This window comes from Lontra canadensis, unplaced genomic scaffold (genome assembly GCF_010015895.1).
Source record: "Lontra canadensis isolate GAN:19392208 unplaced genomic scaffold, GSC_riverotter_1.0 scaffold1, whole genome shotgun sequence".
Lineage (NCBI taxonomy): Eukaryota > Metazoa > Chordata > Mammalia > Carnivora > Mustelidae > Lontra > Lontra canadensis.
This window is the reverse complement of record NW_022630995.1, coordinates 61,418,369-61,431,098: the sequence shown is the minus strand read 5'-3', so window position 1 is coordinate 61,431,098 and position 12,730 is coordinate 61,418,369. Positions and strand designations below refer to the sequence as shown.

Genomic DNA, 12,730 nt, shown 5'->3' with positions numbered 1-12,730 from the left:
TCTGCTAGCCCACATGCCCTTGGGGTCACGACATCCCCACAGTGTGACCTTCTGTGCTGATGCTCCCATGTTTGTCTCTCTTTAGGTACCATAGACATTGTGAAACACATAGACATGAATGAGACAGTTTCTCAGTACATGCTTATCTAGCAAACAACAGAGCAATGCAAGTCATGTAAACATGCATGACAAGAACCCTTGCATCTAGGGAGGGTTTGGTTAGGTTGCTTTTTCAAAAGAGGAAAGCATTTTGATCAAGACTTCCAAAGTGGGTTCTGGAATAGACCCCCAGCTTTCAGCAGATGCAGGAGCATTATAGGGCATACGCCTTGTCCCGTGCTTGCCTGAGCTCCACTGGCACCTGGTGATGGTGTGGCCTACCATGGGACTGCAGTCCAAGTGTCCTGTGTGAATTAATGGGAAGGTTGGGTGGGACATGTGAAATGTCATCAATGGCAGCTTTATGCTTCTGAGTGTATTTCATTGTATAATTTTGGAACGTAGTAAATCACTCTTAGTGCCTAGTACCAAGAAGACCTTATTTAAGTTCTCAGTTAAAATACTAGCTCAACACTAGATGGCAGTGTAAACTTTATTTCCAGAGGTGTACATGGATATCAAGTTTATAGTCCATAAAAATGGAAGCTGTAGTCATTTTGGAAAGCTTAACAAAACTGGCCCAAACCTCTTGATCCAGCTCCTTTCTGGAGTGCCTGACTGTTTATCTTATGTAAGTGTTTGTAGAGGCCTTTCATGGAAAGCCACTGTTCACTTCCCTTTGCCTTGAATAGGCATCCAACAAGGCGAATGTTTTAAATGTTGGTGTCCTTCAGGCCACCCCACTCCCTTATTGGCCTTGTGAACCTGAGAGAGTCACTCTGTAAAACCCAACATCGTCTCTAAACCAGGGGTTAACCAACCACCTCCTGGAGGCCAAGACCATCCTGCTGCCTGTTTCGTACAGCCCGTGAGCTGAGAATAGCATTTGAACGGCTGGGGAAAAGAACAAGATTTCACCCCATATGAAAATCAAATGAAATGCACATCTGAGTGTCCCTAAATAAAGTTTACTGGAACACCACCAAACCCATTCATTTACATGTTACCTTTGGCTGCTTTTGCACTACAGCAGCAGAATTAAATGACTGTGACAGACTACGTGGCCTGCAAAGTCAAATGTATTTACTCTCAGGCCCTTTTCAAAAAAAGTTTGTGGAGTCCTGCTCTAAACAGAAGGTTTGATGACCCCTCCTTCACTGGCTCGCTGAGAGATTCACATAAGACAGTATCATTGAAATGCAGTGCATTTCCGTGCATTTATAAGATTATCGTATAAGGCTGCTGTTACAGAACAGTAGTAGTTTTAAACTTGTGGTTTCAATGGCGATACTAAGGCATTTATTTCTCCTCAGCTCCCACACACTGTGTGTCCTGATTCACAGATCACTCCAAGTCCTCTCCCCGATGTCACTTGTGACAGCCAGCCACTGGCCCAGGGTTTTCTCTTTCCCAGCTACTGGCAGCAGACGCTCAGACTGACGCCCGGGATCTCCAGGGCTGGTCCTGCTCTGCCACTTATTTGTCATGAGTCTTGAGCGTCAGATAGAACTCTAGCTCCCGAGGCTTTCTTGGTCTTGACGAATCCATTACCTCATTATAGAAACTCAGTCTTTTACTGCTTTTCCCAGTGGCAGCTGTTCATTGCCAGCTCATGCATTCTGCATCCACTCCTGCCGCTGTTATGGTCCCTTTGACAGAGCAGGGGCCCGGGGCGGGGCGGGGGGGGTGTCAGTCACACCCAAGTTCAGCCCCATTCCTGCCAGGTCATGCGAGTGCCGAGAGCTCACTTCCCGTCTCGTGCTTGTTCTCTTTTTTCCATGTGGATGATGCTCTTCTGAGGATTAGATGTGCTTTGTGCGAGCTCTTGACACACAGAAGTCCCTTGGTGAAGGGTAACCGGACTGGAACCCCATGTGACCTAGGATGAAGTTAGAGGGGTGGGCGGTTAGAAAAGAACACACCTCTCCTTTCTGCCGGAGATTGGTGGGAGGGAGGGAGGAAGGTGGGTGGGTGAGATACAGGGTCAGGTCAACATGATGGAGGGGACGAGTGATCAGCTTGATCGCTGGTAAAATACACGGTGGCAGGCAGAGCTTAGGTCTGGGAGTGGGCGGCCTTATTGAAGGCTCCAGAATTGGACTCACTGAGCCATTGCTGCCACTGAACAGTCGCAGTCCCTGGGGGCAGGCCCCTTTCTGGCACAGGAGAGAGAGGACGACAGCAGAGCTTCTGCCATCTATAAGCAGGCAGATCCCAAAGAGGAGAGAGAGCAAGGAGCTGTGGCTAGGTGCATGCGTGTGTCCCTGTCCGTGCCTGGTTCCTTCTGCCAGCTTACCGATCAGAGAAAGAAGTCCCCTTCTCCCCTGCCAGGAGGCTAAGGAAGGCAGTTGGGGGTCGCATCAGGGGAGCTGATTCACACAGAAACATGAGGACTAGGGAGCAGGCTTCCCCTCAGCGACCTGCATTCTCTGATGGAAAAGGGCTGCCCTTCTTGGCTCCCATCACGTTCTCCTCCGGACGGTAGTGGTCTGTAGCCTGCTTCTTTACTGCTCCTGCCTCCCAGTGCTGTGTGCTGGCCTTGGCCAGGAACATTTTGGACGGAGTACGAACATGGAATTGAAAGAAAAATTGCCTTCAGACCCATAAAGCTATGTTAGTTTGACATAATTAGGAAGCTGTAATTTTTTCCATAATGTGGAGCTCAGACTTTATTGACCCATTTAATTTTTTTTAGTAATGACATTTTACTAGAGCAGAACAGCACGCAACGGAGGTAGCCTCTGGCTGGATATCTTGAATGATTTTAATTAAAAATAATGTCTCCACTTTTGGTGGATGTACCTTTTCTGCAATGCCTTGGCAACAAAACAATACCACTTGGGGGTGAAACTTCTTTGGTTTCTGTTTTTGCTAATAGAATAACCATACTGTCAATTTCCAGCTTTAAAGGTTAATGTATAATGTTCCTAAAGGAACATCACCTTTTAATTGAGTGATCGGTTTTGTCAAATTAACCTTTAGACCTTTTCAGTTTCACTGGGCTGAGTTTCCATTAAATCAAAATATAGAGTAGAAGGATGTTAATCTAATGTTCTTGGAATTAGTCATTTATAGGTCCCTTCCACCCATGGGGCATGTGTTCACTTGGAAGTGAGTACCTTTCTTGTTTACTTGTCCCTGACCCCTCTTGCCTCCATTCTGATGAGACCATTTCTAGTAGGAAAGAGCACAAGACTGGAGGCCTCCCCCTCCTTCCTGCTCTCTCTCCTCTGCTCTGCCAAGGGGTTTGGGGAGGAGGGACAGAGCACGTGCCTTATGTAGGGCATGTTCTGTTAGCATTACCTGGCATTACCATGTGAAGCCAAACTAGGTAAGCAGATGTGATGCTGGGGAGTATTGGGATAGGGAAACAGTCACCTCTCGTTCTTCCACAATCCGAGAATTGTGGGTCTGTGGGTCCTGACTACCCATTGAGGGTAGGGCCATCTATTTTCCAAGAACCCAGGGGCTGGTTTCTGTCGTTCCAGCTCTCCCCCAGAAAATGAGGAGCTGGGGTTGGGGGCTAGGAAGATGCCATATCCACAGGAGACTTAACTCGTGGCTGGGACTGAGAACCCCGAGCTCACTCCTCCCTTTTCTCTCAGGAGGGGCCTCTCATCAAGATGGAGGCAATGGCTTTTCCAGGGAAGGCTCTGGAAGAGCTCTGCAAGGGGGTCTGTAGGGTTTGGGGGGGTGGGATAAAATCAGCTGGGGAGGGGCCTTATAAGGAGCACAGTTGCAGTTGGATGTCAGGCCTGTCCTGCATGCGCTGAGTCAGGCCATTCAGAAAGCGTTTGATTGTGATGTACTGATTTATCAGCCTGCCAGATCCTGTGCCTTGCTCTTGATGAGGTGGATATGGCAATGAACAGACTAAAGTCCTTGCCTTCGTGGAACTTACATTTGACAAGAAAGAAGAGTAAACTGTGTAGAGTGTTAGAGCTCAGTAAGTGCTTTCAGGAGGAGGGGGCAGGGGAAGTGGCTCGCATATGTCCGGAATCAGTCTTATGAAGAGGTAGGTTAGGGAAGGCCTCATTAAGAGGGGGACATTCAGTAAATACCTAAAAGAAGTAAGGGATCAGTTTATATAGATATCTGGGGAAAGAACATTCCAGAAGAAGACAGCCGGCAAGTATAAAGATCCTGATGTAGGAGCATGTTTGGGACATCACAGGAGCAGTGAGGGGTCTGGTGTGATGAGGGCAGGAGGGTTGGGGTTGATAAAGGTGAGCTCAGAAAGATGGCAGGAACCACATCTTGTGGGTTGTCTTAAGGATCTTGTTGTGTTTGCTAGAACCTTGGTTTTTATCAGTGGCTAGGAAGCCACTGGAAGGTCTTGTATGGAGGAGCGATAGGACGCAATCTACTTTGTAACAGGAGCAGTTATGTTAGGACATAGGACTGTGCTGGAGCAGCGGACATGCTAGGAGACTACAGTTAAGTCCACGTGAGGGACGTCAGTGCCATGAACCAGAGACATAGCCATGAGTGTAATAGCATGAAGTCAGATTCTGGAAATATTCTGAAGGTAGGGCCAAAGAGATTTGCTGATGGGTTAGGCAGGAGTTGGGAGAGAGACAGAGGGGTCAGGAGGACTTGAGGTGTGGGTCCTGAGCAGGTGGAAGGAACAGAAGTTTGAGGAGAGCAGGCCGGGGCTCAGTGGAGGGCATATTCACAAGGTGAATTCAACAACCAGGTGGAGGTGTAGATCAGGCAGTAAGATTTGGGTCTCAAGTTCTAGGAGAGGTTCAGACTGAGTTACAAGTTTGAGACTTGTAAGCATAAAACTGGTATTTGTGCTGCTAAAGCCACAAGACCAGACTGACTCACCCAGGGAGCAGTGTTGACCCTGAAGAGATTCAGGGGCTGAACCATGAACTGTCCATCTATAAGTCTTCGGGGGGACTAGGAGGTGTCCGTAAACAGCCTGAAAATGAGCAGCAGGTGCGGTCGGAGGAAATCAGGAGAGTGGAGTCGTGAAGGGCACAGGAAGAACACAGGCCAGGGAGGGGATGCCATTGGCTCCATCCTCTGTGTGCCAAGTGACTGGGTAAGAGCTGATCTGGCGTGGGGGCTCTGGGGGTCCCTGGGAGTGAGGACAGCAGTGGAGTCGGGGCCCCCAGGAACGAGGACAGCAGTGGAGTGAGGAGAATAAAGCCTGTTTGGATTGGGATCAGGAAACAGTGGTCAGGAAAATGGAGACCGGGGTGCAAACCTGTTAGAGAAGTTTTACCCAGATAAAGGGAGAGATTAGCAGTAGCTGGTAGGAGACATGGAGTTGAGGTGTTTGGTTTGGTTTGGGTCGAGTTGGGAGATAAAACACCGTGTTTGCTGGGAAAGATCCAGTAGACAGGGGAAGAGTGCCCTGAGTGACCAATACACATAGTGCTCACTGTGCACCCACACTGTCTGGACACTGCGTACACTGCTTCTTCAAAGGTCGGTGGTGCAGGGGAGACATGGAGCACTGTGGGGGCCAAGCTGGTGCCAGGTGGAGGGGCAGAGCTGGAGATGGGCTTGCACTCATGTGAGGCAGAGAGAAGGCAGTGTCTGCGGGCCCAGAGGAAGATGGGAGAGAGCCTGGGGGTGAACTCAGAAAGCAGGAAGCAGTTACCCCTCACCCTGGCAGTTGGAAGAGTGCACGGGGAAGAGAAGAACAGTGGGCCGGAAGCATGGGAAGGCACGTGCAGCGGAGACATGCAGCACACTTGCCAAGCCCCATTTGGGGACCACCTGAGTTGAGTCATTATGATACAGCCAATGTTTTGATCTCTGTCTCTCCGATTCCTACTTGTTCCTAAGCTCAGCCAAACAGTGAGGGATTAGCTGTTGGCCCACCAGCTGCCACCCCTCCCCTTCGTCTCAGGCTCTGACTCCAACAGTTCCCCCCAGCATGGCTTCCCACTTCCGGCCTCCTCCTCTCCTTCCTGGAGCCAGACTTTGCCGAGTGGCCCTGTGGAGATTAGGATTAAAATGGTCAGATCAATTCAGCAAGATCCACGCAAGAAAGCATTTCTTGAGTGCCCATCCCGTGACAGCAGTCTGTTTCTGGGGTTTCAGAGGGCACCTCTGTCTTCCTGTGGTTCAGTTTGTTAGGTCTCTAGCCTGCCTCGGTCTGTGGCCGTGGCACTGTGTCTCACAGTGACACCCCTTTCTCCTAGATCCTAGATCCTAGGTCCTAGAACTTCAGAAAGCCATCCTTTGTTACTTAAAATCTCCTTTAGTATCCCAGATTTTATCACCAAACGGTTCTAAAAGTCCATTTGCCCTGGTTTCTTTTTTCAAAACAGTGTCGGTCTTGGAACATTTGGTCTCCAGAGCGTTACTTCTGTCCTTCTACACTGCATTGTAAGGACGAGCATTATTCGTGGTTTCTTTCTTTCATATTTCCAGCTCTTTTTCTCTTCCTCTGTGTTCCTTGTTTCTATCCATGTCTGCTGCTCATCCAGGCCCCAGATCCCAGGATCTGATGATGCTGGGTTGTTCGTGACAGTTTTACCTCTCAGATCCATCTCCTCTTTCCCGTCCTTGCCACCACCCACGCTCTGCCATTGCTCCTTTCTTAAATTTCAGTCCAACAGAAATGCACTGGCACCTCCCTCTTACACAGTGCTAAGGAGACAGAGATGAGTAAGGCAGGCTTCTCTGCCTTGTTTGGTAACCTATTACCCGATCTTTCCCGCTCTCCTCCATCTAACGAGATATTGCCATATTCATCTTCATCAGGCCCAGCCCTTCCAATGGCTACAGAATGAAACTTCGACTAGTGCTGGAGGCCCACCAAGAACTCATTGCTCCACCTGGCCCGGGCTCCAGCCTGATGGAACCACTGACTGTTCTCCAGACAGACTTGTTCTCTCCTGATGCCATTCTGTTATTTCCTGAGAGTGTCCACGCTTGTCTCCCCATGGCCACATCCTGCCTTTCAAGATTGGGTTCATAGGTCACCTTCCTTTCCACCAACTAGTGGGGGAAAAGCATCCTCTCCCCTGAACTCTATTACCTTTTTGACATGAGAGGTCCCCGGGGTGGTGGTTAAGAACTTAGACTCTAGAGCCAGGATGCGTTAGTTTGAATTACAATTCTGCTAATTACTAGCTAGTGTAACCTTGGCAAGTTACTTAACCTCTCTGTGCCTCAATTGGTTTCTATGTAAAATGAGAATTGTAAATAGTACCCACTTCGTGGAGGTTTGAGAATTAAATGAGTAAGTATGTGACGCACTTAGCACAGTGAGTAGTATTAATGCATAGAAGGCTTTATGTAACTTTTAGCTTGTGATGTAAAAGCGTACACATAAGGCTGTGAGTGTTACCTATTGTGATGTTGTTCATTGAGAGCAGGGTCTATATTCATATCTGTAGCCTAGATGTCAGCAGGGTAATCTGTGGTGTGTGTCAGACATATACTGTGGACAGGGTCGTGTCCTTGCCCTGGTGTAATATTTAGAGCAAAAATAAGATTGTGGCCTTTAACTTTCGTCCATGCCTTTTCAGTAACCTTTGAAACGGAGTAGAATCATTTACACGGGGCACCTGGGTGGCTCAGTTGGCTAAGTGTCTGACTCTTGACTTCTGCTCAGGCCGTGCTCTCAGGATCATGACATTGAGACCTGTGTTGGGCTCCACACTCAGCGGCAAGTCTGCTCAAGATTCTCTCTCTCCCTCTGCCCACCCCCACCCACCATACCCCTATATACGAGCTTGCTTTCTTTCTCTCTCTCAAGTCATTAAAAAAAATCATTTACACTATTCTCTCTATTCTCTATCTTCAGGAGGCACCTAACTGCATATTCAAGTAATAGGCATGGTGTCAGGGGTATTTTGTAATTTCGAACTTGCCCCTTTATACTGATCATATAATTAAATTTTTTTCCTTCGAATTTTTGAACCAGTAAATAAACTTACTGCCCATTTTTTTCCTCCCTTTTTCTTAAAATGAATTGACTAATCCAGACCTATACCTAACTTGGTCTCCTTTAATTGGATCTAATATTTCAGTAAATGGGGGTCTGTAATAAAATTATCCGTCTGTAAGTCATAAAGGAAATAAAATTAAAGTTTGATGAATTTCTCTATGCATGTCCGATGAGAATGTTTTTTTTGGAATTTATTTGCCAGATAGTTAACCTTTTCAAAACAGTAATAATTCTGTTTTTGTGATACTTAATTTGGGGCTGTGTCACAGGCAGGGCTTCATTACTTTTGATGAATGTGTTTCAAAGGCCCATTATACAGCTGGTGCTGTTTTTAAATCCTCACAGAAAAATGAGAGTTTGAACTCTCCTTCAAGTTGCTCCATCTCCTTATCTGTCATGTCCTAAACTTCCTGTGCTATCCTTGACCTGACGCCTGAACGTCTGTCCTTCCACACCTGTGCCTGCCGTGCTCTGGACCATTTGTATGATTGTTGGATTTGGGGGAAACCTATTAATACTGTTGCAGCTTCAGTACAACTTTAAAGAAATGTATATTTATCACAATAGCATTTACATTCCCTTGAAAACTAGAGCAGACATGCGCTAGGTGTTCAGTGTGGAGACACTGACCGTGCGCAGGTGGCGTGCTGCCCCTTGCAGTGACGTGAAGCCCTGAGAACGCCGTGGTCCAGCTGTCCAGTGTGCGGGGAGCACCTGGTGCACTCCCGTTTTCCCTTTCACACTTTGGACGATCCTCGTGTGGCCCATGCAGCGCATGGTCATTCCAACAGTGACCTGCAGGTGGGCATTTGTAGTAGGTCTTTTCCCGCTGTCCCTTGTCCCCTGCATCCACTGACCTCTCACCCCCCTGGTCCCCCATCCACTCGCAGACCAACACTGGCCCCCACAGTTCCTTGTGCCCCTTGACTCTGTGTCAACACCCCCATGGTTTGGTACCTGCCCTCTGCGGGGATCAGAAATAAGCCTTGTTCCAATTGTGGGCCCCCAGCCCCTGCCACGGTGCTTGCCATATAGGGGTTTAGTATAGAGGTAAATGAGTGGATGAATTGCAAGGATTAAATGAGTCCATGAAATACGTGCCAGGCATTGAGAGTAGTGTCTGGTGCAAGTGACAAGCTCAGCTACTATTAGGACCCCTGCTGCGTGCTGGACAGCATTTTAGGTTTGGGGAAACAAAGGGAAAATGACAGAATCCCTGCTCCCCTGCAGCTTACATGCTCCTGGGAGGAGATCGACATCCATATTTCAGGGAGTGGTAAGTGCTGGAAGGAGAATGAGGCAGAGCGAGGGACAGACGGCAGTAGAGGGGTGCCCTAGTCCCTGTATCACAAAGCAGGGTGAATGGGGACTTTGGATCTCAGTCACAGTAATGTGCTGTCTGGCACAGGCACTGAGGAATCAGCGACAGTGGTCTGTGCAGGGGGAGAGTGCAGGGGGTGGTCAGGGAAGCTGGCTATGGTCAGAGATCCGAATGGGGCAGAAGCGTGTGGACATCTGTTGGAAGAGCATCTGCTGGACGGCGTTCCAGGCTGCAGCAGGGTCAGGAGCGGGTGTGGCCGATCGTGGGCAGCAAAGCAGCTGTGTGGTCGGGGTGCAGGGTGGGAGCGTGAGTATCAGGAAGTAGGTCACATGTTGGGTTGGTACTTTGTGTTTTATTTTCAGGGAGGATGAGTGGCTGGCAGGGCTAGTAGATGGGAACAGAATGAGTTGGGTCTGTACGTTATCTGAGGTCCCTTTTAACTTGATATTTTGTGATTTTAAATTTCTGTTACATCGTCCAGTGTGTTAATTTAGGCTCATTAGCATCACTGTTAATAATAGTGCTGCCATACCTGCCTAGCTGTCAGGAAGAGGAGCAGGCACTCTAACCCTAGTATCTTGAGCTTCACGGTGCCGCGTTCCTGTAGGTGAGCATCCTCCCTAGCTCACGTTTTCTAACTTAACATCAGGGAAACGAAATGTTTCCAAAAGCTCTTTTATTGTGGGTCATGAGGACTGCTTGTCAACGTGGAAAAAGTGGCAGCCGGAATCAGCTTTCCACACATGTCTCAAGGGCCTCCAATAGCAGCCCCCGTGATTCTCCCTGCAGCCCCCAGGGCGTTCTCCTGTTCATCAAGTGCTGTCCTCGTGTGGCACGGGAGCTTTCACTGGTGGCCCTGTGGCTCTTGCAGCCGAAGCCCACACTCCTACTCGGGCCCGTGCCACCATGCCCAGCCCTGCTGCCCACTCACGGCCTCTGTGTCCGTCGCCTCCTCTGTGTAGAATGCTCCCCCACCTCCTGGCTTGGCCAGTTCGTCTTCACCCAGCCTTGGCTTAATGTCATGTCGATAGGGAAGCTTTCTCTTCCCTTCACACCCCATCCAGACAACATCTGTGGTCATTTGCCGCTGCTTTAAAATTTTGTCCCCCGCCCCACTTTTTTTTTTTTTTTTTTTATCAGCCACGTCATGTCTGAATACGGAAGGATGACAGACACAGAACGAGACCAGATAGACCAGGACGCTCAGACGTTCATGAGGACCTGCTCCGAAGCGATTCAGCAGCTGAGAACTCAAGGTGAGGTGCTCTGAGCGGCGCCAGGACTTTGTGAAGCCTCAGCCAGGATTCACAGGGTGCACCCAGCTAAGGTCTCTCCAGTGTTACTGTTCAGGTTTAGGTTTCAAAACTTTAAAATTCCTCTTTTCTTAATCAGCCATGAAAGTAATGAAAAGGCCGTGATTCAGGTTAAACAGTGGGAGGAGGGAGGTGAGGAGGACCTCTCCACACACAGACATCTCCTAAGGGCCAGAGTGGACAGCTTCTGTGCATCCCTGTGCTCTGTGGGGCATTTAGGGGGTCAGTGGTCAATGGCGTGTGGACAGGGATGGAAGAGGGCATTCTTAGCTCTCTACTTGGAGTAGGAAACTTCCAGAGCAGACTGTCGCGCTGAAGAGGAGGGCACTGGAGCCGTGGGTGCTTTGGTTTGGTGCACCCCTGCACCCAGCTTTGGTTTGGTGCACCCCTGCACCCAGCTCCACCGCCTTCTACCCACACAGCTTTGGGCAAGGCACTCCGTTGTCGTGCGTCTTGGTTTGTCTGTGGTGGAGACAGTTCCAGGGTGTATCTCTTGGGGTTGTTAGGAGAATCCAGTTGAGTTCAGCACATGCTTAGCACCGTGGCCGGCTCCTGGGTTCTCAGTATCACGTCGTCTTCACTGATGTTTCATTCTCACGGGGCCAGTGAGACAGCCTCCCCAATCGTGTATCTTCCTTGATCCTTCCGTGATGTGCTGAGGCAGGTTCCATTAAATAGCACAGAGCTCAAAGGGGCCAGAGGCTGCTGAATTCTTGACATTGATTTCTATTGGGAAGCTTCCATCACAGCCCTAGTGGCCACTCGGAGTCTGATGAAAGCTATGGACGTTCTGGCCAGAGAAACACACCTCCTCACAGAATTTTGTGTATAGTCGCTCATATGAATGAATCTCAGGTTAAGCAGCCCAATAGTAAAAACATGATTCATGTCTCCTACCCTTAAGGGCCTAAACATTCATTGAAATAATCTAGAAGTACATGATTATGAATAAAACCAGCAACTAAGTACCAAACCATGGGCTTCTTACTGACTCTGAACCTGGTTAGCTTCTCTGTGTGTAAACACTTGGCCTCCAGCTTGCCTTTTGCTTTAGCAGTCATATGTGTGACGTCCCCTCGGAGCGCCTGCATGTGGGAGGCACTCAGTCTCTCAGGAAATGAGAGCTGTCCTACCAAAATAAATGACACAGACCTGCAGCAGACATGATAGTTTGCAGAAGCCAGGCGTCCTTATAGCTAGGAGAGTCAAGGAGGGTTTCCTGGAGAAGGAAGGTTTGACTCTGTGTCTAAGGGGCCTTTGGAATGGGAGTAGCTGAGGGGTGAAGACGGAATGTTCTAGACTGAAAACAGCCCAGACAGGTGGGGTAGTGTGGGGCTTGAGTGGGATTTAAACATGTTACGTGAAGGCCAGCTTGAGCGTTGGATGCTGGTATTACAAATGGGGTCAGCTCTCAAGAAGTGGGGCACGTCAAGTACCATCCCTGTGTGCTGTAGTAAACCATAAATTCTTTGACTGTAGTTTTCCTACAGGTTTAATCTTTTACTCTTCCGAAGCCCAATAAATCTTCCTCTTCTAAAAATGTAATGTCACTTGACGCAGACTTGTCTTATTGCTGTATTTTTGCAAACACTTTCCATACAGAAACTATTCTGAGGAAGCTGATGAATTGTTCCCTCTGTAGTCGAGTGCGGAGACCTGACTGCTGTCCTTTTCTCTTCCAGCCCACAAGGAGATACACTCCCAGCAAGTGAAGGAGCACAGGAGCGTGGTTCTGGATTTCATTGAAGATTACTTAAAAAGTATTTCATTTTATCTTAAAGGTCGAATGTGGCATTTCACCATAGACGTGATGCAAAATTTAGCTGTGCTAGCCGAAGACTGTAGTGTCTCCTTATACTTAATGACACCTTTGCCTGCGAAACGGTTTTAAATGGTCTCTGTTCTGGTGTTTTCCCTACAACAGGAGTATGTAAACTTTACTCAGAACAGAGAGCCATCCGAGTTAAACGAGTGGTGGATAAGAAAAGACTGTAAGTATTGTCTCGGCTGGGGTTCCTTAATTAATAATAGTTGTGATAGCAACTCATATGTTTGTAGAATCCTTTTGCTTTACAACAT

General features: G+C 48.5%; 1 protein-coding gene across 2 annotated transcripts in view; it reads left to right on the top strand.

The window, feature by feature from the left end:
* The window catches only part of STX18 (syntaxin 18), a 114,651-nt gene that overhangs the window by 68,323 nt on the left and 33,598 nt on the right, over positions 1 to 12,730 (top strand). For both annotated transcript variants that reach the window (XM_032855211.1, XM_032855202.1), the window contains exons 3-5: positions 10,479 to 10,594; positions 12,334 to 12,411; positions 12,576 to 12,642. In XM_032855211.1, coding sequence (XP_032711102.1) covers positions 10,479 to 10,594; positions 12,334 to 12,411; positions 12,576 to 12,642 — 261 coding nt within the window. The remainder of the gene's footprint in view (positions 1 to 10,478; positions 10,595 to 12,333; positions 12,412 to 12,575; positions 12,643 to 12,730) is intronic.